This window comes from Plectropomus leopardus, chromosome 3 (assembly GCF_026936395.1).
Source record: "Plectropomus leopardus strain MGB_pleo_1.0 chromosome 3, ASM2693639v1, whole genome shotgun sequence".
Lineage (NCBI taxonomy): Eukaryota > Metazoa > Chordata > Actinopteri > Perciformes > Serranidae > Plectropomus > Plectropomus leopardus.
The window spans coordinates 6,272,748-6,297,902 of NC_142178.1; the positions used below are offsets into that span (position 1 = coordinate 6,272,748).

A 25,155-nucleotide genomic window follows, 5' to 3' on the forward strand; every position below is an offset into this window, starting at 1 on the left:
ATGAGGTTTTAAGTGAATCCCTCTGAGCAACATACATAACCCACTGTACACCGGCTAACCCACTTATCACAAATGCAAAACTACAATATGCAACTCTTTTGCACCAAGATTTTTTGATAAATGGGGTGTATTGTGTAATTGTTATCAACTGAGGCATACAAGCCCATACCCACCTGTTAACTAAAATAGGTTTAAAAGCATTTAATTCATTTTTGACCTCTCTTGCACACATTCTGTGCACTAAGGGTGTAGTAGACAGAGGCAGTGTTATAACTGTGCACAGGGAAGTTATTGCAACATCAGTCATGGTGAAAAGCAATGAAAACAACCTGCAGTAGACAAGATAGATATCAGCAGCCTTGCGAGGCTGACCTGATGGGCCAAGAGGAACCAAACAAGGCCAAAACAGGCTACTGTTATGGAAAATGCCCAATTACAATACCCATTTTCCACCAGATTTAGTGCCGGTATGTAATTTGTTTGAACACAAGTAAACCCGTTAAAAATAGGCTATAGATTTCTTCCCTATTGCCAGTAGAGCAGAGTTGTGTACACAGCTCTGCAGAAGATGAATATACCTTTCTCTGTTTGTATTTTTTTTAATTTGGTGTCACTTTAGACGTCATGGACAGCCAAACAAACAGAATGAATGGGGGTCTGAAAACTTTATAGTGGTTACTTCTCTTTACTTAATCAGTCTCTCTTTGTGCCAACTACATTTGGATTGCTGCTTGAGTGCTGCTTTGGTGGAGACGGACAGTAATTAGTGGCAGTGCGTGATTGCATCTCGCTGGTTAAAGATCTGAAATTATCACTTTACTGCTGTAGAGCAATTTGAATAGTGTGTGAATGCCGATGAAGCTGAGGAAGCTGAAGAAGCTGATGGATTTTCATTAGACTGGAGCTGTGCCATGATGTCATGTGACATATTGAGATTGTTTTTCGTCTTATTAAGATTACTAACCTAATGTCTTTGTTTGAGTAAGCAAAGGAACTGTGCTTGCTTTCATATCCTCAAAGCTAAGGTTTCAAATCAGACAGTTAGAGTCTCAGTCATTGTTCAATTTACTTTCCAGTAGGATAGAGCAACTTTAATAAAGGGTTAAAAATAAGTACTGGCTCCTACAGTGATTACTTCATTTAGGAGCTTTAATTGTTTTCACTGTGGATATTATTTCAACGTTTGACTGACTTGAGTCTCAGAAGAAGCACAATGGCAGGAAGTGCAGTGCTAACTGTATGTGTACAATGCCTAGGCATGGAGCTATTTCAGCATTTCCCCTCCGGGCTCCACTACACATCAGCGGTGACGTCACACAGACAAGCCCGAGCCAGCTTTGCGCGCTCCCGACACCAACAAGCACGAGCTGACGCTTCCTCCACATCCAGAGCCAGAGCAAGAACCAGGAAGTGAAAGTACACACATGGAGGGTGTGTCGTTCCCTGCCACTGAATGTTTTATTTTTAAAAACACAGTCCTCCGAGGATAAGTAATGGGGGACTCTGCGAGGACCAAGCGGCGGGAGCAGCTGAAGCGCTGGGCCGGCTCGTGCACCGACAAAGCGCCGGCGGTGCCCAGGCGGAGGTGGCGGGGCGATGCCGAGAACGGAGCAGGGGAGCCGGAGGCCGAACTCAGCGACCCGCCGAGGGAGCAGCCCGAGTGTGAGGGCAGAGATGAAACCAGCCCCTTCCTCAAACGGCGGTGAGGAAATGTCTCCTGCCAAACAGTTTGACAATAACAGCCGGCTTTTAGCTGGCTAACTTAGCTTAACATGAGGCTAAATAAGGAGCGGTGTGCGTGGGTTTGGACAACGGGTGGACAAAATAATACAACGTCTTACAGTGATTTACCCCCCCCCCCCACTGCTGCTAAATTATGGTTTAATTGAGCTCACGATGTTCTGTTTTTGTTGAAACTGTCAGTGGTCATTTCCAAGGCTATAGTTTGTACTGTTTGCTAGCTAATGTTAGCTAGCGTTAGCAAAGTATCACACAGTGAGTCCTGGTGAGTGTCCGCTTTGTCCATTTGTGAAACCACTTTTCCCCTGTTCATATGTCGTGATTTTTTGGGACTGCCATAAGGTATAATTTGCTTGCGAACTATTGTACCAACAATACAGACCGTGACCGTCTCTTTTTAAGTCGCTGTCTCGGTTGCAGGTTCATCTCTTACAATCACTGCCACAGTATGAATATTTGTCAATATTTATGATGACATCAACTGCATTAGACAAGCAGACCCTTCCCAACACTGCCTGAAAGACACTTTAAGGGACTTTTGTTAAAAACACAAAAAATATGGCTTCAGAAATTAAATTTAGTCCTTATTTTTATTATTGTCAACAAAGTCCTCAAAGCAACTCCTCAACAAGCAATTAGCTGAGCTTACAGCAATTATTACCTGTGCCTGGCCTTTCTTGTTTCTCTATAGACTTCCATTGTCATCCAGAAACTATTTAACCAAATCAGTGAGCCACACTGTTGCACTGGGTGACATGGTCCTTCAGTGACATGAGCATGGCCGCTGTGGTTTTTTGAGTTTTTGAGTTGATTTCATGTATGCTGTCCTGCTGCCTTAAATAATTACGCACCAATTGCACAGCTAACAACAGCCCCCACAATATACATGAAGTACTTTTTTTAAAAAACAAATTATTGCCTGTAAAACAAAAAACTACAGTACTCAGCTTTTGGAAATGATTCACTTTCCAAATGATAATTCACAAGAAATACTGTATACAAGGTTTATGTGGCCATGAAAAACCTGGAAAAGTCATGGAATTTGCAAATAGCAATTTCCAGGTCTGGAAAGCTATTGGAAAACTAAATATACCCTGAGAGCCGTTGAAAAGTCATGGATTTTCTTTTTCACAAATCTTTATGATAAGACATGATGTGTTCAAGGACATTTGGAAATTTCAAAATTCAACAATGATTTCTTATATTCCAGTTCGTTGCCGTGATACATTGTAATTTTTTGTTATTTTAAAGGACAATCACCCAAATTTATTCTTTAATAATCACCAAATAAAAAAAAAATTGGCCAACTCTTTCAAAGAAAACATGCCCTCCAGAACATGTGGGTCTGCAGAAATATTGGCAGTAAAATGAATACAAAATCCAACTATTTAAAATCATATGCCTCTTCCCAAAAGCCAAAAAATACAAAAACAAAACACATGTCCCTTCCGAGCTCTTAAAAAAATATTTAAGATAAGATAAGATAGAACTTTAGTAATCTCGAAGTAAATTCTTGTGCCAGATTGCTCCAAAAATACAGTTGCAAAAGAATAATACAACAGAGCATCAAATAAGTGAAAACAAAATAATAATGTTTAAAACTAAAAAGTAATATTGCACCTGGAGTTTAAAATTGCATGTTAACATAAGTAAAGTACTTTTGCAAAAAATTTACTTCAGTTTTCCTTCCTGCAAAAGGGGGATGAGTTGTACAGTTTGATGGCCATAGGTAGAAAAGACCTCCTTTGGCATTCTGTGGTTATCCTCGGTGGTCTCAGTCCACAGCTAATGTCCTATTTGACGTGCCTCCTCTTTCTTGCACCACCTCCTCCCAGTCCCTAGGTTTTATGCAAATATTAATTTCCAATCCTGTCCAGAATTTATTATTTTTAAAAATGTATATTTAAAAAAGCTATTACATAGTAATGAAAAAGAACCGATAGAAAGTATTGATGGTTCGTTTCAGAGAATGTAGGGTCTTCAGAATTTGCCTCAAAGTCATGGAAAATGACGTTTTTTGATAAAAGATGTGTATGAATGCTGTTGATGTTTTTCTGATTTTCAACCAGCTCTGTACCATACATTGGGTCAAATGTTTAAATGAAGTGTGGAAAACTTCCCTCGGCCAGATCTCATGTTTCATCTCTCAGCTCAAATCTGCTTTATGACGTGTTTCGTGTCATTCACTGGATTTTCGCCTGCTCTAGAGCTGTTGCTCGAATTATAGATTGTACTTCCGCCTTTTTGGTTTGCCCACTACGAACACAAAGAGTGTAGAATTGGATAGAGAGAGAGAGACCTGCCCTTCTTTCCCTCTCCCTCTGTCTTAGACCAAAATCAAATCAAAGTGCCAATCAAATTTTAATCAAGCTTCTGTTAGTGTATTGCCTATTTCTAGCCTCAGATGTCTTCAGAGACATAGGTTAGTGCCCTGTTTGCCTGTAAAATGAAAATTTGTGATCAGGAAATGGTATTGTGGTTCATTTTTTGTTATTATTATAATAATATTATTATTATTTCGTCATCCGACAAAAAAAAGGTACGCGCAGAGAGCTCGCTTATTGTTCTATTTGTTGGAAAAATTTGCAACACAAGACAAAACAAAAAGGCAAATTTCCTCCCTTGCTTCTTTCTCAACTATCCTTCTGGCAGTCTCCACTCTTTCCTCATGTTTTGCATTTGGTGCTGCAGCCGCGTGAAGCTGTCCTCTCTCTATGTCTCCACACTGTCTCTCCGTCCGTGTGCAATCATCGTCCTCTATTACCACCTCCTCCACCACATCATCATCCACTTGAATGTTATGCTGCATACATGTGATGTTGGAAAGTCGGGGTTTCCGAGTTGGAAAGTCATTATTCTGACTTTGTTGTGTTGATGTGCTTTGAGGTCGTAAAGTGGGAAAAACATGGAAGCTACAAAGAGGATGTGTTGCATTCTAATGCTAAGAGTGTTTAAACAATGGGGTTGATAGCTGTTCCCTGTTTATTTATATTTTTATATATTTTAGTTTAGTTTTTACACATTTAATATTTTTAGATATTTTTATCTTTAATCTAGGTCACTCTACATAGATAGCAGTTAGCTTTAACACCATATGACACCTTACATGTGATCATAATCTATATTTAATACAATTGACTTTTGCCGCCATGTTTAAGCATTTAGGACGTCAAGTCGGCAACTCGTATTACTGTACCCACCTGGAATGCTTTAGAGTTCAAAGTTTGTTTGCTTGATACAGCTTATAAATGCATATACGAAAATATGCTACCACAAGAAGTAAATGATAGCTACTACGAACAAATTAAAGAAATATATAATTTTTTACCAACAATTGTTGACACTGTATCCATGCTTTCTGCCATTTCTGCTGCCCTCAGACATCATGGCAACGTCACAACTTGGCAACTTGGGTATCACTGAAATTTCACAATTTCCCACTCGAAATTACAACTTGGGCCGTTCATGAGCTCGTAACTCATAATTTGTTAATATGGTAACTACAATATTTCAGAAGAGTATGTGAAGGCAGAATTACTATATGACCTTTTGAAAGTGAGCTATCTGACTTATAAAAGGATAAGCCCGTTACTAGGTCTTTTCGTGCATGTGTCCAGCTGGCAATTTTTTTTAAAACTGATTCTCTTAACAGCTTATGACGGATGCGAAAAATGTAGAAAATCGAATCTGTTCCAAAAACTTCATGACAGCTGAAAATCTCTGAGTCAGCGTTTTAAATGTGTTTAACATAACGTAAGGTCATATTTATTTTTAGGCGTGCAACAATTTCGGGCAAAAAAAGTGTGCAAAGGCCGTAAGTCTGAAAATACTGAGATCAAACTGTAAAACTAAGAAGTGCTGGTCAAATATGAACCAGAATTCTGTTACTGAGTTGCCTATTTCTCACCTCAACTGTTTTTTAAGGACCATGTTTTAGTTGACAGTTTAACTGTAATACAAGATTGATTGGTACCAACTGGCCATCATATTGTTTCCTTGCCAAGCTTGCATTATGTCACCCACCAGCTGGAGTGTTTATTGGTCCATTGTGGCACAGTGCATTCTAGTAGTTTTAGGTTTTCTATTTCTTGAGTAAAAGCAAATATCTTAGCTGTTTTGCCTAGAATGACACTCTGAAGTAACACAGTGCATATTTGTATGCTTTAATAGCGGTAGGATCAAAAAATGCAGTTAGAACGAGTTTCAGTGGCACATTTTTTGCACTTTACAGCATGAATGTAACAATTTTGTTTACACAGTGTATTTTAGACTCAAGATAAAAATTTTCTTAATGTATGCCATATGCATGAATACAACCAGAATTATCAAAGTATGAAAAGCGCATAAAATGCACCAAAAAGTCCCTAAGGGTTAGGGAGGTATGCGGACACTTGTCTTTATGGGACTTGTTGACAGGAACAAAACTTGAGAACATTGTGAGCTTCATTCTGTAACTAAACTCTCTCATCAAACTGGCTTTTCATACAGAGTTAATGCAACTGTCTTGCAAGATGTTTCTTATTTGTCTGTTTCCTGTATGAAACACACTTGCTCTACAAGGCATGTTTCTTCTTTAAATGGCAAACCAGCTACAACAGCTAACTAGTGATGTTATCTAACTGCCTGTATCATCTGTCTTTAGGAAAAGGGTGAGGTTTGACAGGGCTGCAGAGTTCCTGGCTGCCTGTGCCAGCGGGGACACGGAGGAGGCCCAGGTGATGCTGGAGGAGGCCAAACAGACCAAAAGGAGGAATGGAGAGGATGTGGTAGAAATTATTAACTGTTCCAATGCAGATGGAATCACTGCTCTCCACCAGGTGAGGCAGCTTCTTCTCCTGAGGTTTAATTAGAATTATTGATTTGATGCTGAGACGAACAGGAAGCATTTACAGTTATTTTGTCTTTTTTTTACCCTCTCTTTCTCACAGTCCTGCATAGATGGCAGCATGGAGATAGTGACCTTCCTTTTGGAGCACGGTGCCAATGTGAACCAGGTGGACAGTGAGGGATGGACGCCGCTCCATGTTGCTGCCTCCTGTGGCTACCCCGACATTGCAGAGTGTGTAGTATATGTCTCTACAGTTAACACAATACAGCAGCGTAACAGCTGGGTAACACTTTGCGACTTAGAGGACGTCAGAATGCAGCGTGGGTGCCAGGGTATTTGTGCATTCAACAATACTAACATTGTTGTGCTGTTTGGCTGGACAACAAGTCAGCTAAAGCATGAGTGGGCTGGCCTGGCACACAAACACATGCAGCTCAAAACCTTTAACAGTTGATGTGCTTTTTTTAACTGCAGTCTCTTGTTCTGTGAATAATGCCTTTTGGTCTAATGTCATAGGATTAAATGTGTTCATTTAGAATTGGTTGTCCTCGTACCAGGGCTGGACAATGTGGCTTTAAAATAATATTGTGATAATGTAAGGCTATATCGCGATACACAATACATATCGCAGTATTTTTAAAATGTCCTTTAAACTTATGTTAACTGCTAAAATTCAAAATTACTGACAATAGTATAGTTACAATAAAGTTAAATAAAGTAGCTACTGTCATAAAAAAGTTGAATACACTACTGTTATCATAACATTTAATAAATTACAGTTATAAGGAAGTCAAAAACAAATCAAAGCGGAAGCCATGGTGCTTTTTTTGAAGGACCAGGCTCGTTTCTGGCAGAAAGTGTTGATGTTTTACTGTGGGCTTGAAGCTTCTGGTCAACAGTTGGATGTTAGCATAAAGTTAAGCTGAGTCTGCAGTATGAGGAGAGGATTCATCCACTGCCAGCTGGAAACAAACTAACAGCTCTCCAGTTTATATATTGCAAAGATTTCAAAGTTGCACTGGTGTTCCGTCGTCACAAAATGTGACTAAACAGTCGCGATCGGAGCTCCGCAGGTACAAACGCACGTCTCACCTGCTCACACTACCGCCACTGCCACTCACTAAGTTTGACTGTTACCACAGCGCTGTTATATGTGATGATTTATTCTCTGTAAGCTGGCAACAAACTAACAGTTCTCCAGTTCATATATTAATATTATTTGCAAGCCATAGTGGTGCTCTGTGGTTGCAAAATGTCACTAAATAGTTACCATCTGGAGCTCTGCAAAAGTTCTGCTTTCTGTGTGTGTGTTTGTGAAAGGCAGAGAGCTGTAGGAGAGATTTAGAATAAGCAAACGCCAGGGGTTTCTAAAAACAACGTGATGATTTATAATCGATGTTCAGGATATAGTCATTTTAAGTATTTCACGTGGAACAAGCCTCAAGTATATTTGATACATCATCGACCCTTGTACAGACTTTTTAAATGTTTCTGCAGTCAAATGGATTCTTACTCTGTCCATGTTTTTTTCAGTTTTCTTGTGCAGCAAGGTGCGTCTCTTTCTGCTGTCAACTGTGACGGTGACGTTCCTCTGGACATCGCTCTGGATGAGACCACTGAATCCCTCCTGCAGAGTTACGCTGTGAGACTGGGTAAGTGAATGCTGTCCTTTGACAACTACACGCCCCCTTTTTTTCTGAAAAACTATTTGGATACAGTTTATATAAGTTGTATCTGTGTCCTGCTTGTAGACAGTCCTCAATTGTTTGATGCAAATATAAGAAATAGTAAGGTGGATTTATATGAATGTGTCGGCTCTACACAGAGCCTAAGCTATAGCCTAAGCATGTGGCCCACGCCGTGGTGAGTATTTATATTTGGGATGTGGTGTCTGTCGCTCTGCACCTCCAAAATGTCAGTTGGTGGTGGGGTTTCTCTGAAGTGCTGTAAAGTTTGATTGATTCAAAAGACACCATAAACACACATTAAATATGGCTTGATAGAGTGCCCCAACGATGATTTTTTTCTGTAGGCCAACGCAGAAGTTAATGTCAAAAAGCCTATGGGATTTTTCCATTGGCTTAAGGATCATTGCAGAAAATAAACTCTGTGGTAAACAAATGCTTATGATACTAACACATTTTGTTCTGCAAGATAATCTTCACAAATAAACATCACTTTAAGGATTTTGGAAGCCTAAATGCAATCACCAGAAGTAAAAGGCTAATGTTAGGCTATAAACAGACTACACTGCAGTTGCATTGCCATCACCACGTGGCTGTAAAGCTGTATGTGGTGCGGCTCGATGTGAAGACATTCTGTGATGTCTTTTAGCCACGCTACAGAAAGCGCCTTTTTTAAGACACATAAAAGCCTCAGAGTTTGCTGGTGGGGTATTTCGTGACATACTTCATGTTGTAGGACAAAAAAGAAAGTCTCTTTAGCTTGCGTTAACCATGGACCTTATATCAGACATCTGACCAAAAACCAATTCAAAAAGCCTGTTGACTTTGAGACGAGTGAACTGGAGGTGCTGAAATGCTAACTCATTTCTGGTTGTAGGACTGGTCTGCGTTGCTTAACACGTAGTTACATTTCTTGGGAGGTACACATCAGGCTATGGTGCAGTTTCCACGTCTATGTCAAATCCATGCCGAAGTATAAATTCCTCTCAAGAGTCGCAATATTATTTTAAACAATAGATCTCAAAGGTTACATCTGCCCCTATGAAGGAGATTGATGATTTGTAACTGCATATGAAGTATAGGATGCCTTTTTATTAAATGTAATTTGACATCTGTAGTTGTGTACAGATATTTGTCTGTAGGCTTTCTCGTGTCAGTGGACAAGTGAAATATCCAGCGGTGCAAAGTAAAACCTATGCACTCCAACACTGTTGCTGGAAAAAAACCTTGAGGAAACACTGCAGTCATCAAGAGTAGCATACCTTTTGTCAAATATAAATGTCACAGTCCTTTATCTCTGTTTTATCTGGTAATAAAGGGCCAATTTCAAAAGCATTTGTCTTTTTACTCTATAGCCAGTTTTCTGAAAAGGCCATCTGTCCAGCAGTGAAATACTTTAATCTTTCATATGGAAAAATGTGAAGAGATTAAAGAATATATATTTTTGGGCTGACAGGCTGATTTTTTTTTCTGCCAGCATGTGGCACAGTCCAAAATACCCATTTAGTACCTGGTTTTAGGTGACGTCCCATGTCCAAAGCCAAGGCTCAGCATTGTTTGAAGGAATTATTAGCTGAAATCTCATTATTGGAACAACACCAATATTTTAATTTTCTTGCTTAGCAACTAATAATATATTGGTTACCAATGCACCATGCATGCTTTATAATTACCTAAATAGAATGTGTTTGCCTCATACTGAAGACAAAATAAGGGACGCCTGCGTTTGACATATTGTCTTTGTGTACAGATGTGGACATGGAGGCAGCCAAGCGGCTAGAGGAAGAACAGATCATGTCAGACGCCCGGACCTGGCTGACTGAGGGCCCACCAGCTGATTTACGACACCCCCGGACTGGGGCCACCCCACTACATGTGGCTGCTGCCAAAGGCTACCTAGAGGCCCTCAAGTACGCATTCACTGACAGTTTTCATATTGAATATAGTATTTAAACCTGGAACTGTTATTTCTTCTTTAGGAAGTCTAAATTTTGGCACACAGTGCGTCATGCAGTTATGCTGTTGTCACCTTGCTGTTGGATTGTCCAGGATACTGTGCCAATGTGGGCTGGACGTGTCAGCTATGGACTATGATGGCTGGACGCCTCTCCATGCCGCAGCACACTGGGGTCAAGGGGAGGCCTGTTGCATTCTGGTTGAACAGCTGTGCAATATGGAGGCCCGCAGCAACGCGGTGAGGCCCATAAAGTTATAATGTTTTTTTATGTATGATCAGAGTGCTCTTACATTTACAAAAATTTATCTTGCCACTTTGGGCATTTATAGGAGAATATTATACAATAAATCTAAAATAACATGTTTTTTTCTTACTCTGTAGGGTCAGACACCATTTGATGTAGCTGATGAAAGCATTGAGGAGCTCTTGGAGGAGTTATCACAGAAACAAGCGAAGGTGAGAAAGATTGTCTTTACCTGGTATGAGACGATAGGCATTTACTTTATGTGATTTAAAGATCCCTGACAGCAATTCTTCTCTCCACAGTCCATACAGGACAGGCAAAACCAACAAGGCTCCACTGCCGCAAATGCACAAAAAAAGCGGAGGTTCGTATTCATGTATCGTAGAATCATGTGTGTTTGAACTGAGCAATCTAAAACGCACAGTTAGCTTGTAGGCTAAAAGCAAACATTCCATTTCTGTTTGAGACTGGGACAGTGCTTAGCATGCTACATATAGCATATAACATACTCACTGGGGATTTTAAGGCCCTGCAAGATCTTCAGTTTTTGCAGAAGTTGATTCTGTGACTAAAATCTTGCTGAATTCTGACACATTGTCTTTAGATGTGAGAGGGTGTCAGAACTCATTTGTTAAAATGTATTTTCAAAATATTCTAGTGAATGGTTATCGCTTATGATGCAGCATAGATTCTTATAAATGCATGAAAATGATAACACTTGAACACCAACAATGAAACATTATGATGAAGCGTAAATGCATCAATATGTACTTTACTTTACGTAACACATAACGTAACTTATGACACTGCATGGACTGTTATAGCACACTTTAAGTCCTTACTATAGTTGATTGTTGATCTGTGTATCGGTAAATATAGGTATTTTTAATGCATTATAAGACTGAGTGTAGTCACAAATCATTTTGAATGCAATATAATTCACTATGAATGCCCTCATAATGCATTATAGATGTGGTCCTCATAGAAAGTGTTACCCTTTTGGTGAGACACTTGATAAGATAAGTTATGCCATGTAATCAACAAAGGAGACATGAAAATTCTCCCTGGGCATTTTCATCCAGTGATGTCTCTCATTGCCAACATCTGTCTCTGATTCATGCCTTCTAGGAGCTCAGTGTGCAGGATGAGCAGTAAAGACAAGATGAACGTGCAGGACCAGTCTAAAGAGAGGGGTGTTTCAGGAAGTCTGGAACTGAGTGAGGAGAAAGAGAGCAGCCCCGGTAAGCCACCTGCCATGTTGACAGTTTGACCAGAAGTGCTCAAGGTCTGTTAATGTGTGGGATGGTGCTGATGCCAGAAATGTTGCTTCTCTTTTCCTCAGAAAGTTCCACAGTATCCAGTCCAGAGAGTGTGACTACATCAACCGTCAGCTCTGCTGACAAGGTAAAACTCACAGAGCACACTCAAGTATGTTACACACATATTTCTTTCTCAACCAGGTGTTATTTTTGGTTGACATTTTTCACATTAAGTAATTGATAGAAAAGCTGGATGGAAAACACAAATGTGATAAACGTCTCTGATATTGCAAAAAAAGTTTTTATGCTCATCTGAGATGCTTTAATAGCCTAACAGCGAGAGGGCTTGGGGCCCCGCTGTGTGGAGTTTGCATGTTCTCCCTGTGTTAGCGTGGGTTTTTTCCTTTCACAATCCAAGAACATGCAAGCTATAGCTTTGTCAATCGCTGACTCTAAATTGGCTGTAGCTGTGAATGTGAGCATGAGTGGTTGTTGTCAGCGTTGTGATAGTCTGGCAATCTGTCCAGGGTGTATCCCGCCTCTCGCCCATCACCAGCTGGGAGGGTAGATATACTCAGTGGGGATGCACATGTAATTCTGTCTAAATACTTTTCAAATCAATTTAACCTCAGAGTTTCCGCCTATGTGACTGCTTACACATCCAGCATTTCAACACAGGGCCCTCTGACACACCCCTGATGAAGACATGTGTTGAAACTTTAGATGTGAAGGCTTTTGGTCTTGCTTAAAACATGTCAACTAGAAAGACTTGCTTAAACAGTATTAATAGGTAAAAATAAAATAAATGATAATGGATGGTTGCTTACAGTTAAGCTTCTGGCTTTTTTTCTTGTGTCTTGTGTGCTTCAGACACCAGAAGAGAGAGATGAGGAGAGGGAGCAGGACAAGGCGAACCGCACCGCCAGAGTCCAACCTACTCCTCAGACACGAGACACGACGGCTGAGAGCCCCAACACCCCAAACACCGACAGGCGCAAGTAAGAATCATCACAGTTCACAGTAACAGGAATACCAAACACTTTTTTATTCAACACAGGTCATTCTTACTTTATGCTTTAACCAAATGATTCTGTAATTAATAAAAAAAAAAACAACGACACCTATTTAACCCTTAGGGACTGTGCATTTTACCCATTTCATTCTTCATATTTTTAAGTTTTTTGGCTGTGATATTACATATCACATATTACAATCAATGTTGCTGCAAATCATTGACATATTCCAGGCTGTGATCATAAAAAGTAAAAAAAAAAAAACCCATCTACTTTGCGGGGGGGGGGTTCAACTAGCATTCTGACAAAAATCAGACATTTAAAGGGTTAAAATTTCATAATTAATTTAAAATGAGTGAATATTTGCTATTTATTATAAGGACTGATGTTGGCTAAAAAATAACTAAATAAAAGTAGAAAATAATATTAATCTATATTATTTTTCAAAGCTTGATTTATAAAAGCAAACTTTGTGCACATAGCGATACGAGTGTATGTAAAATTAAGGCAGGCCCTTTATGTTTATTTTTACGCTATACATTTTTATACAGATGAATGGTCTATCATAATGGTTAAAATCTATGTGATATATGTGTAATATGTGCGTGTGTTAAGGTTCCAGGCTCCAGTCAGAGATGAAGAGTCTGAGTCTCAGAGGAAAGCCCGCTCTCGGATGATGCGGCAGTCCCGTCGCTCCACACAGGTATTGCTTCCTTATGGCTTAATCACTGTGCAAAAAAAGTTTAGAAAAGGTAATTTCTTGTATACATTCTATTTATAAGCATATATTTTGGTTATATTTTATGTAATACAACAAGATGTTGCTTTCATAATTGTGCCTAATAGTTTTGCATCAGTTCACTTGAATATCTTCTGATGCCGGTTAATGTAGAAACAGAAATTATTTCACTGCAGCCAATGAAATCTTACATAAAGTTGTGATGTCATCGGTCTGTCATGGGCAGTGCAAACAGCTTCATTGAGGCGGAAATCAGCCTGCTACACAACACAAGAACCACACACTTTAAACAGCAACCGACATTAGCTCTTCTTAAATCTCTTCCTTATCTGACTGCAAATATGAACACAAGTCTCGTCCTGCACTGTAGCTTGTTGAATGAGTCACTAAAGGCTAGAAATCTAATTTAGCTGCTCAGCTGCAAAACATGAAACAGCCTCTTGGGGCCAGTTAGATGCAGGTGTGGTCCTTATTTCTCAGTAACAACACACTTTGTCTCTCTGTGTTAACACCAGCACTCTGGCAGCCTGCCAGCTGCTGTCAATCAAACACAGACAATGCCTGTATTTCTAATTTTTCTCCATAATTTTTTTTCTTCCTTGTAATAACAATTCACAATACTTGAATTGAAAATCATCCTCAAAATGTGCTGCTTTGAACCAGGTTTACGAATAGCTGGGAACATATATTTTCACTCAGATTTTTTGTAAACACTTCATGAGGCTCTTAACTTTGATATAAAATGCACATTCTTACTATTTAAAGCTATGTTTCCTAAGGCTTTAAAAAATGTCAGGATTTAGAACTAATTGCATTCAAAAGTTAATTTTAGGGAGCATCAATACTGCTCACAGATGGAGTCTAAACAGAATGTTTCTACACATTCATTCATGCTTTATTTAGGTTGTCAGGTTATTTATTTAGAGGAACTGGCGTTATGTAGTAACTGAAAATCTGCTTTCTGCTTTTTATAGTCATTTTAACACTTTCTCACAGTGCTGCATGCTGCTGTTATAGCTTTTAAGAGGACAGTCAATTAGACAGACATGTGACTTGCACATTTGAAGTATAATAAATATATTGTGGCAATTTAATTGTAGGTGTGTATGTAAAGTCGAAGGGCCTTTCTTTTTGACTCTGTCAGACACTGAGGGAGGAGTTGTAAAATTTGTGGTGGTGGGGCCCTTCTGTGTGGAGTTTTTTGTTGTATTGTGATGTTATTATTGCAATACTTCAAAGGCTCTGTATGCAGGCGGCTAGCTGCTAGCCGCCTGCATACAGAGCCTTTACAGTGCCAGCTCAGTCACCTCCATTATGAGAACCATGTCCAGACATCTCATATGCTCTGAATTTCACATAGCCCTGATAAATGTTGTTTCACGTATCACGGTTTTCCTTCTCGATTTGAAGGCAGCATCTTTTCACAGAGAAACTGCTGAGTTCTCAGTGCAATAGTAAACCTCTGAGTGATGTTTTATGTCTCTGTGCCGGCAGGGTGTGACTCTGACAGACCTGAAAGAAGCAGAGAAGACTGCAGCTAAAGCTGCAGATCAACCGCCTCGCAACATCCAGCCCGTCAGCCCCATTGTTACTGTCACGCCTGCTGAAAGGGGTGAGAGAGGATGAAAAGCTTGAGTCACTGCCATTTACTGGAATACAAGAGTGCTAAATATAAACATGTTGTATTTTGGGTGGTGCTCTTCCAGATAGGGTTGAGAGGAAGTGAGGTTTTCTCACTTGGGTTCAAAGGGCCGCTGCTGCTGGGGTGGACCATTTGGTGCAGTTTCTCTGGCAGGGTGGCCACTATAGAGTGATGATATTGTGTGTACATCTTCCTCTTCATCATGTTTGTGTTACCCGTTATTGTACTCCACCCTTGTTTTTTTTTTTTCTTTTGATGGGGAACTGAACATTTCCTCGTCTGAATGACATGTTTGCATTAATCAGCCTGTTAGATCAGTCAGCACTTCAGGTCCGTTTTAAAACATTAGCTGCCAGAGCTGGACAGCATTTTTGTTCTTTTTTTTTTTTTTTATGTGAGCGTGCTGCTCTCAAGCCTCAACTTGCAGAGATATGTAGAGTTAAAACTGACAAAGATAAGACAGCTCAGCTTCCTGTATCAGTGGAAGTTAATTTTTTTAAGCTAATCTACCTGATGACTGCAGAGATGATTTGTCCTGATTTACCTCACTGGAGCAACATCAGTTACGCACCTTCATGTTCTGACTGTTTTTTTTTTTTTGTTTTTTTTTTAAATTTTATTTAACATTTATTTAAACGGGAATAGTCCCATTGAGATTCAAAATCTCTCTTAGAACGGAGTCCAAGACAGTAGCGTGATGAATTTCACATTAAAGAACAAGTAGACCAGCGTTCCCGCAGATCCTTAAAAAGTCTAAAAAGACATTGAATTCACCAATCCAAAAAAAAGGTCTTGGTATTAAAATGTCTTAAATCAATCTCACATAAGTCTTAAAAATGCAAAAAAAGAGGATATTATTAATTGTTTTTTTTCTGACATTGTAATGTAAAACCTTCAATTAATCGTTAATAACTGACTGCCTCTCACATTACCATCATACAGATCAGGACCTGACAATTTGACTGGACGTGGGATTTTTTTTTTCTTGAAGGCCAACTGAACAATATGTTTTCTGTCTGTTCCACTTTAGAATGTTTTTTTTTTTTTTTTTTAGCTTTTTAAGATAAGCCAACTTTTAACTTGACCATAAATGTTGCATTTTACGTTACCTTAAAAATGGGCAAAATCTTTCCCAACCCTAAGTCATTGATGTGAGTTCATGGTTTGTTTAGGTTTTTTTTCAGAAATTTTTGTGACTTTAAAATTGGTCTTGAATTTAATTCCAAGTGGCATTAAAAAGTCTTAAAGTTAACTTGACTTAAGCTGTAGATTAAAACAAAAATCATAAAAATTCACACACAAGTAAGTGTTCAGAGACGAGACGTACATTCAGTGTTCAAAAGGTCCTTAATCCTGTTTTATAAGTCTTTCACGCTGATAAAAGAGTCGAGTTTAAAGTGGCTTTGCCGCTGACACCCAGGTGACGGAGCAAAAACACTAAAAGCACGTTCACCAAATACAGCGCCGGCTCAAGGAACGACATTTAAAAGTTGGCCATGTGACTGAAGGTTGGAACTACTGACAGTTTTAAGAGTCAGTAGAGAATGAAATATGAAGGCAGTTCATTTAAAATGGGCTCATAAGGAAAAGTATACTGTGTATATGTCATTCACTTCTCTTTGGATCTTTTATTGGCATGGGGTTTAGATTTTGTTCATTTTCTGTCACCTCTGTGTGTTTCAGACACAGACCCAGTGAACCAGGGCGAGCCGGAGGGAGAGAAGCGTCTGGGAGTGAGGGACAGGAGGAGAGGGAGGAGGGAGAGACGATCCACCGGCATCGTTCAGCCAGGTGGAGAGGTGAGAAACCTTACATCCCTGCAAACATAACAATGAGCTCGCCACCAACCACAGATTTTTGTTTATCAGGCCAAAGCAGAGGATTGCTTATTGCTATCAGCTTTTTTCAACAGCTTTTTTGGTTACAAAGCGAGCACTGAAAGTGAGTGAAAGGACAAACTACTTTCTCTTTGTCATGATGCAAGTATTCAATGAGTATATATAGTATAGTAGTATAGTTATATCCGGTTAGAATGAGTTACACAATTTATGTCATGAATACTGATAGTAGCATTGTTTGTCATGGAGCTTATCGATATCGACCCAATCATGTGCCAGTACTAATTAATACCATGGGATCATGTTTGCAGTGACACGATGATGTTTTACTATCCATGGGACACGACATGCTGAAAAAATGTTTTCTCAGGGGGTCGCCTTTTTCCTACAGTCTGCGTATAACATCATGATCCAGCTTTATTCATAATCTCAGAAAGTGAAAGGAAAAAAAATCAAAACTTAACACATTAGAAACATAAAAATTCCTTCTCAAAATTTTATTTATACAGTAGCTCATTGAAATGTGTGTGAATCATCAGGTATTGCAATCATATACTTCATTTGATTTGCTTGATACTGGGCAGATGATTTCAGTGCTGTCTTTATATTCAAGATGTTAACATTTGTAAAATAATATTTCATACACAGACTGAGTAAAGACGTGCAGTCTGTGGTTTCGCAAATAAAACTTTCATATTTGATTTTATATTTAATATTTATATACATTTTCAACATAAATAAATATTACCATAAGTATAACCATGAAACATCACAAATTTTACCCTCCAATTTGTCAAATGTGTTATTTTAACTCTAGTGGCGATCCCAAATGTCCCAGAGTTTACAGATATTCCATGCTGATTTAGGGAGGTGTGTAATGAATGGTGCTCACAGCATGTAGAACATTGATGGAATAAGCAGCAACAACATTTTGGCAACAGTGAGAACATCGTATACATTTTAATTAAATGCGGAATAAAGCTGATACAGAGTATGTGTGACACTGTCAGACGGTGTAGAATTAGATTGATTAATTGAAGTCTTTATTTCAAACATTCCAACGTTAGATTTGACAAGAGACAGTCAAATCTAATGTTGGAAAAGGAGTGGCAAGACGTGTAAACTTATCTGATCTCAACCCCTCTCCATTATTCATTAACTAATAAATCTACATATCTACATATTTATCTAAAAAACATAACTCATGAATACAAAAATGAATAGAAATGAAATATATATGCACACATATATGCATATATACATAAATAAACATACAATTATATGTTGTTGTAACCAAACACGCCCTACAAAATAGAATTTAATTTATAAACAATGTATCATATATACTATAACTTATATACTGAGTTTGTTTGTCTTCTATAAAAATATATATGTACATCCATATACACACAAACACATGTATATAAATATATAGACATATACATGTATAAACATACACATACACACAGGTAGGAAGGATGGTAAGGATAGGAAAAAAAAAATATATTAAATAAAGAATGATTTTAATAACTTCAAAGCTACTTAACAAAGGGGGGAAGCCAAATGGTTGATGGGTTAATTAATGAAAATATCAGTCTTTGAATTTTTTTTTTTTAAAAAAGGAAGTATCAAATTGTGAAAAAGTGCGGCTGACCTTTTTTTTTGTTTTCAGAATGAAGATGATGACACTCATTTGGATGACACAAACAGTAACAGCACTTCCAAGTAAGTGTGCTGGTTTTCACGCTTGGCTCCAGTTCTTAACTTTTTTTTGTAACATTTCAGAGAAAAGACAACAGAATCATTTGGGTTTTGGTGTTACATTTTCATCCTTTAAAAAAATTTAAAAAATTTAAAAAATTAAGAGACGTTTGAAGTGGAGTTAAATGTCTTGTATGGCGGCTGCAAGGTGAAGACAATTCAAAAATGTTTGTACTCTCAGTCTGTATCTGGTCCTGCTGGTTTGAAATGACAGAGTGAACAGAAATGTCATATTATTTGAAGGACACAAAGGTGACAGTTTAGATGTGTAATTGTACAGCCCTGTGCTTGTGTGGAGGATTCTCCGTCACATCTTTAAAAGTCTCTGCTCTGTCTCTGCAGTGAGACAGAACTGGGAGACTCGTCAGCTGACTACAGAACGGTAAGTTTATGATCCTCCTCTCTCAGAAAAGCTCACACATTCCTGAAAAACACACCTGAGGGCGGAGAGTGAGTTACAGCCGAGATGTAGACAGTCCAGGACAGGAATGATACCCAACAAGCTCTAGAGAGAAGTGAACCGAAATCCACGCCAGGCTCAACCGCTGCATTTGAACATCTTTGTGTGTGTGTGTGTGTGTGTGTGTGTGTGTGTGTGTGTGTGTGTGTGTGTGTGTGTGTGTGTGTGTGTGTGTGTGTTTCCCTCTAGCTGTACTTTAAGGTACTGCAGGAGAACCTGGCTCTGAAGGACAAGCTGCAAGAGATGGAGCTTCTGCTCAGCCAGAACAAAGTGGAGCTGGAGAGACTGCGACAGGTTCGGCAGGTTTGCTGCTACATCTGACCTTTTAAGTGTCTGTCTGTCTGTCTGTCTGTCTGTCTGTCTGTCTGTCTGCTTGTGTGTGGCATTGTGGACAGAGTAGAGCTGTAAGTCCTCCATTTTAATCCAATTCAAATTTCATTCCTTAATATTATTCTGATTATTATTATTATTATTATTATTATTATTATTATTATTATTTATGTTATAATATTTCCACTTCCAAATTTACTAAAATGTAGGTCTCTGAAGCCTCATTGAGAAGGTAATTTTTTCCATAACAAAGCTGTCATAAATAATATTGTACCGGTTCTCTATGGACGGGGCGTCTGGCTGAAGCCATTTCCCTGAAGTTGCTTTTGTAACAGCTGAACTGAATATTCCAAATAAGTATTTTGTTTCAATATTTGTAGATGTTGAAAGTAAAAGACCAAAAAGGAGGTCATCCCAATAAAATATATTTGTTGTTAATACAGTCACTAATTCTGTAAAAATCTATAAATCACCAAAAACATTTACGTTTGGATAGGCCCAAAACAAGTGGGAATGGTTTGCTTTTTGGGAGCCATGATTCCTGCAGCAGCTGGGATTGTCTGAGTGCTGAGCAGGCCTAATAAAATATCTGCAAAGATTCTTTGAGCCAAATGCCATCCATACACTTGATTTAGATATGTCCTTATCATTTTTAATATTCACATTATATTCAATGCATTTCTAGCAATGACAATTATTGTTATTACAGATTAGACTGACTGTGCTTACACTCATAAAAACATGGCTTAAATGCTGTTTTTCTCTGTGGCAGAGTCAAGAGAGCAGCACAGACAGACCCGCCCTGCTGGAACTGGAGAGATTTGTAAGTTCCCTTTTTTTTACTGTCTTTTCCTCCAGGAACAAACTTCCTTTACTGAATACAGACATAATAATTAATACTGTACAGCACATGTATTCTGTATCACATAAACATTTCATTCAGGGTGCATTCCCAATCGCATACTTTTTTTTTTAACTTTAAGTAGGTACTATGGCTGCCCTTGCAAAGTATGCACTGAGACGGAGGTTAATCCGAAGAGCTCTGCTATTGCTACTAAACAACGTTTAACTTTTAAGTTATAACTGCATACATTGTGGATTCTAACATTATATATTTATTTTATTAGCCTACATATGCATTTCTCTTATCATTGTTATTTTCATTTATTTTTGTTGGTGCTTATCTGTATGATTTTTTTGTTCACTTAAACAATATATATTGCTATCATTACCATGTGAATGGTCATCAGTCCTTTGAATGCACTGTCATTCATCATTGCTGCTTCTGTCAGCTGTCAACCAGCTGTCAAGATATAACGAAGTTGCAGCTGCCAAGAGGATTGTGGGTAAGAACAGCCAGAAAAGCATGCTGGCTTGCATACTGTAAATTCGGCCGGATGTAGTAGTCCTGGTATTTTTTGGCACACTGCATTTCACATACTTCGTATCAGGACATACTAAATCTTTTTCTGTCATACTAAATAGTATGGTAGTGTGGGTACTGGAACGCAGTCTGGACGGATCATTGAGAGCAAGCTCTCATTTACAATGACACAAAAATAAAAGGTAAAAGTGCACAACAAGAAGAGTAATAAAATAATCTCACCAATTAAAAGTGATTAAAACAAGACAGTTTAAAAAAAATAATAAAATTTTCAAATGAGATTAGAAAAGATTTTTTAAAAAATGATTAGAGACAGTTACAGACTGTGAAACAATTGGTGTTGATCAGACATCTGAGCTGACCAATGGATACAAGTGAGTGGTTTGTAAGACGTTCGGTGCGTTTGGGGCAGAGAAGCTAAAATACAGAGAACAATAAAGAGAAATGTATCAAAGCTGTAAATGTTCATTTTAAAATCAAACAGAGCTTTGATCTGCTGTTCTTGAGTTGGACTGTAAAGGTTGATGTGTTTTACGTTTACTGTCCACTTGGCTTTGTAACATGTGATTACATAGAAGCCCAGGGGATGAGTGCATGTTAACACCTTCTGCAGGTTCAGCAAAGCATGAGACAGAGCTGTCAGAAACAACACAAGGACAGGTTCTATAAATAAGAGCAGCTGAAGTGTCAGTGTGTGACGGTGATGCTGTCGTTGACAGGAGAAGTTGGCCCTCCAGAGGAAAGCAGTGGAACTGGAGGACGAGCTGAAGGTACAGATTTTCACTTCAACACTGGGGATGTTGCTCTGGCTTGAGCTTAACCACAGTATAAAGTTTAAGAAGGATTTAAACCTGTGTTTTCTGCAGCCGTATCCCTCCATAAAACCCTTCTATGGTGCACAGGAAATGCACTGCTTTCTATGAAGTCATAGATGCATAAAATATTATTTTTCTGTTCAGGGTCTTCATCAAAAAAAGTGTCAGTTTATGTTTTTGGAGGGCAATTTGGAAAGTCGGGGTACTGTTTCTGAATTAACACAGTTCAGTACAGGGAAAGATTGTATTCATTTCTAAAAAATTCAGATCTTGAATTTATGAATGTATCGTCTCACAAAAGCAACATTATCAAGTTTGAAACTAATGAAACATTGGGCCTCATGCAAGAAACACAATTTCTCTTATTTTGTGTTCATGTCAATGATTTGTTCTAATTTTGTTAGTACCCATTATTTCTGGGTTTCACAAAATGCTCTTTTCTTGAGTAAGAAAAAAAAATCATGAGTGGTAAAGAGCACTTTTATCAAGATAAGAGATAAACATCTTGTTTTGACATTTCACAAATTGTTGCCCAATACAAGGAAAAATAATTTTAATATTTTAGGAACAGTAAATAATTTGATTTATGTTTAATACAATAAGAACAATTGGATTACTAAATTTGTTGGCTAAGAAATACTGCTACACTTGGTCCACTGATGCCAGTTATTGTAATTTCAGTATTTTAGTCCATGTAAACGACATTAACTCTAGTGTTGTACTAAAGTACAAAGTCAAGTCAAAAGGTCATAGTTACCTTAACCTTTGACCACAAAATTTTTAACAGTTCATTCTTGATACCAAAGCTATATTCCAAAAGAGGTTAAACGCGCCCTCGTTCACAAATCCCCGCCACCAGTGAACAGTGATGGCCTCCTCAGAGGTCTATATCACCCACAATGCATTGCGTTTACCCACTGTTGCAGGAAGATCCATCCATAGTTAGAGATACTAAAAACTCTGGCTGCACCACAGAAAAGTAGTAGATGAATGAAACAAAGGGCCGAGGGGAAGTGAATGAGGGCAAGTAACTACTAATGAAACGCAGTGCAAGTGAACGTTTGAGCCAAATTTGAAGAAACTGAAGAAAGAATTTGAAGAAAGAATAAGACAGATATGGTCACAGTGATTTTAACCTTTGACCACCAAAATCTAATTTGTTCATCGATGAATCCATGTGGACGCTTTTGCGAAATTTGAAAAATTCTCTCAAGGCATTCTTGAGATATTGCGATCATGAGAACAGGACAGACGTTAGGAAAACCCCTCCATGGCTATCACCGGCACGGAGGCAAGAAATTTTAAAGTAATTTCATGATGAAAGAGCAGAGTAACTTGTTATATTTGAAGGATGTTTTACATTAACAGCCCCACTATTTCCTGATCTGTCTGTAGGTTCTGGGGGACCTCAGAGCGGACAACCAGAGGCTCAAGGATGAGAATGCCGCCCTCATTCGAGTCATCAGCAAACTCTCAAGATGAACCTTTAAAAAAAAAAAAAAAATCTACATGGAGCTAAAAAAGTATTACAGGATTTTTGTTTTTTTTTACCCAACTTAGAAGACACAAAGCAGAACGGGAGACAACGGCAGCAAACACCTGCAGCGCACATTCAACAGTAACTGGAAAAGCGTGTTAGATTTCAGGGTTATTCGTCTGTGTTTGGGCCTTTATGTTTTGGCAGATCTACTGTAAAACAAGCTGAACTGCACCTCCTGTGGACTGACAGGACCCGCCTGTTCACGTCCACTTTTATATTAAGTCTTATTGTATTTTTTTAACTGGAATATTTTAATGTGCTTTGCTTCCCTGATACTTTGTATAAACTCTGTATTACGAGACTTAAAGCCATGCACAGTGTGAGCTCACAGTAATGTTTTAGACACCCTCTGATGAGGAGGGAATAAAAAAAGGCAAGTGTAAGGGGTGGTTACTAGAAAAAGACAAAAAATAAATAGACTTATGATAAATGTGCCAAAAACCAGCCCCTGTTTTGCATGTCTGTTGGGGAAAAGTGGTCAGTGTTGTTTCTCAGGATGAGTCTTGGGTCGATGCTTTCGGTTTTGGCTGACTGCTATAAAGGTGGACCAAATTTGCATGCTCATTTCTCCCCCATGCTCCTCTGAATGTATATTTAACATGTATATTTATGTACAGGGACCATCTATGCTTGACAGCGACGTAAAGGCGTATGCGTGCTTCCTGTTGTACAAAAGACAGAGAGTTTTGGGTGCTTATCATGGACGTCAGGCGCAGCTGTGGTTCAGAGGGATTTTTAAATTTGTTACAAACGTCGGTAACACTTTCTATGAAACCCGTCTATAACGCATTATAACGCATCATGAACATACTTATAATGCCTCTATAGTGCTGTATAATCATAGTTAAAAGCACTCAAGGATATCTATAATGCTTTATAAAAATAATCATAATTCATTATGATGCCAATGTCTATGATGAGTTATGAACATACTTATAATGTGTTATAGTATGCATATAGCATTTATAAATATGCATATAACTATATATGAATGATACTCATGTTTGTTGTCCTTTCTTATGTTATGAATCTGACGAGCAAGAATGCCATATTTGTGGTTTCTTCCTAACCTGTACTCCCATTTAATCACTCTGAACTGCTTTCTTGTGCAGATCCCTAAAACTATGATTATACAGCACTATAGAGGCATTTTAATGCATTATAAGTATGTTCAGAATGTGTTATAATGCATTATAGACATGCACCATAGAAAGTGTTGCCAAAATGACAGATCGTTTAAGAGCTTTAGGAGAATGCTTGCTCTATTCTTAGTACTGTAAGTCAGTAGTAATTCTGCTTTACTGTTTTGACTAGACGCTTCTGAAAGCAACGACCCCTAAGCTAAGTATTCACCCTGTGACGGACGGCTGTTAAGTGTTGAACAGACAGGCCAGATGGGTCAACGTTTGAATGTTTACTCCACCGTTAAAGAAAATACTTGCATGTCAAATTGTATTTTGATGCTGTGCCTTTGGATATACATTTCTAAGTAATATTTCTATTTTGCTTTGGCAAACGTACACTGTTAAGTATGAAATACAGTATGGGCATAAATGATCAAGGCTCTGTTGTTTCTGTTTGTTTGCAACCTTTTAGTAATCACGGTTTGTTGTTTCTGGCTATTTCCTACAGAACAATATGGTCTTTAACCCTCTGAAACCTGGACGCGCCTTTCACGGGTTTGTAAACCTTCGAAACCGGATCAGATTGGTTTGATTTCTTTTTGAAAACGTGTCTCAAAAGGCAACAAGCAACTGTCCCACAAATTACAAAAAAATTAGAAAAAGGTGACAAGAAAGTAGCCCAAAAATTACGTTTTTAAAAAGAGAAGAGGGGAGAAATTATTAGAAGATAAAAATTAATTTTGAAAAAATAGGGGAAAATGTGGCAGAAAACTCTTATTTTTGCAATCAAGTATTT

General features: G+C 38.4%; 1 protein-coding gene across 2 annotated transcripts; it reads left to right on the plus strand.

The window, feature by feature from the left end:
• Positions 1 to 1,325: 1,325 nt before the first annotated feature.
• Positions 1,326 to 24,792, plus strand: ppp1r12c (protein phosphatase 1, regulatory subunit 12C). 2 transcript variants are annotated; one of them, XM_042485381.2, is made up of 20 exons: positions 1,326 to 1,702; positions 6,383 to 6,557; positions 6,669 to 6,799; positions 8,102 to 8,220; positions 10,004 to 10,163; positions 10,303 to 10,447; positions 10,592 to 10,666; positions 10,757 to 10,818; positions 11,583 to 11,695; positions 11,797 to 11,858; positions 12,584 to 12,711; positions 13,342 to 13,429; positions 14,960 to 15,077; positions 16,791 to 16,906; positions 18,618 to 18,670; positions 19,049 to 19,088; positions 19,356 to 19,469; positions 20,269 to 20,319; positions 21,600 to 21,650; positions 23,091 to 24,792. In XM_042485381.2, exons 1-20 carry the CDS (start codon positions 1,494 to 1,496, stop codon positions 23,175 to 23,177), a joined length of 2,097 nt encoding a protein of 698 aa, XP_042341315.1. In that variant the 5' UTR covers positions 1,326 to 1,493; the 3' UTR covers positions 23,178 to 24,792. The 2 variants fall into 2 exon arrangements, with proteins under 2 accessions (XP_042341315.1, XP_042341316.1); XM_042485382.2 differs by having other exon boundaries at positions 19,356 to 19,460.
• Positions 24,793 to 25,155: the final 363 nt, after the last annotated feature.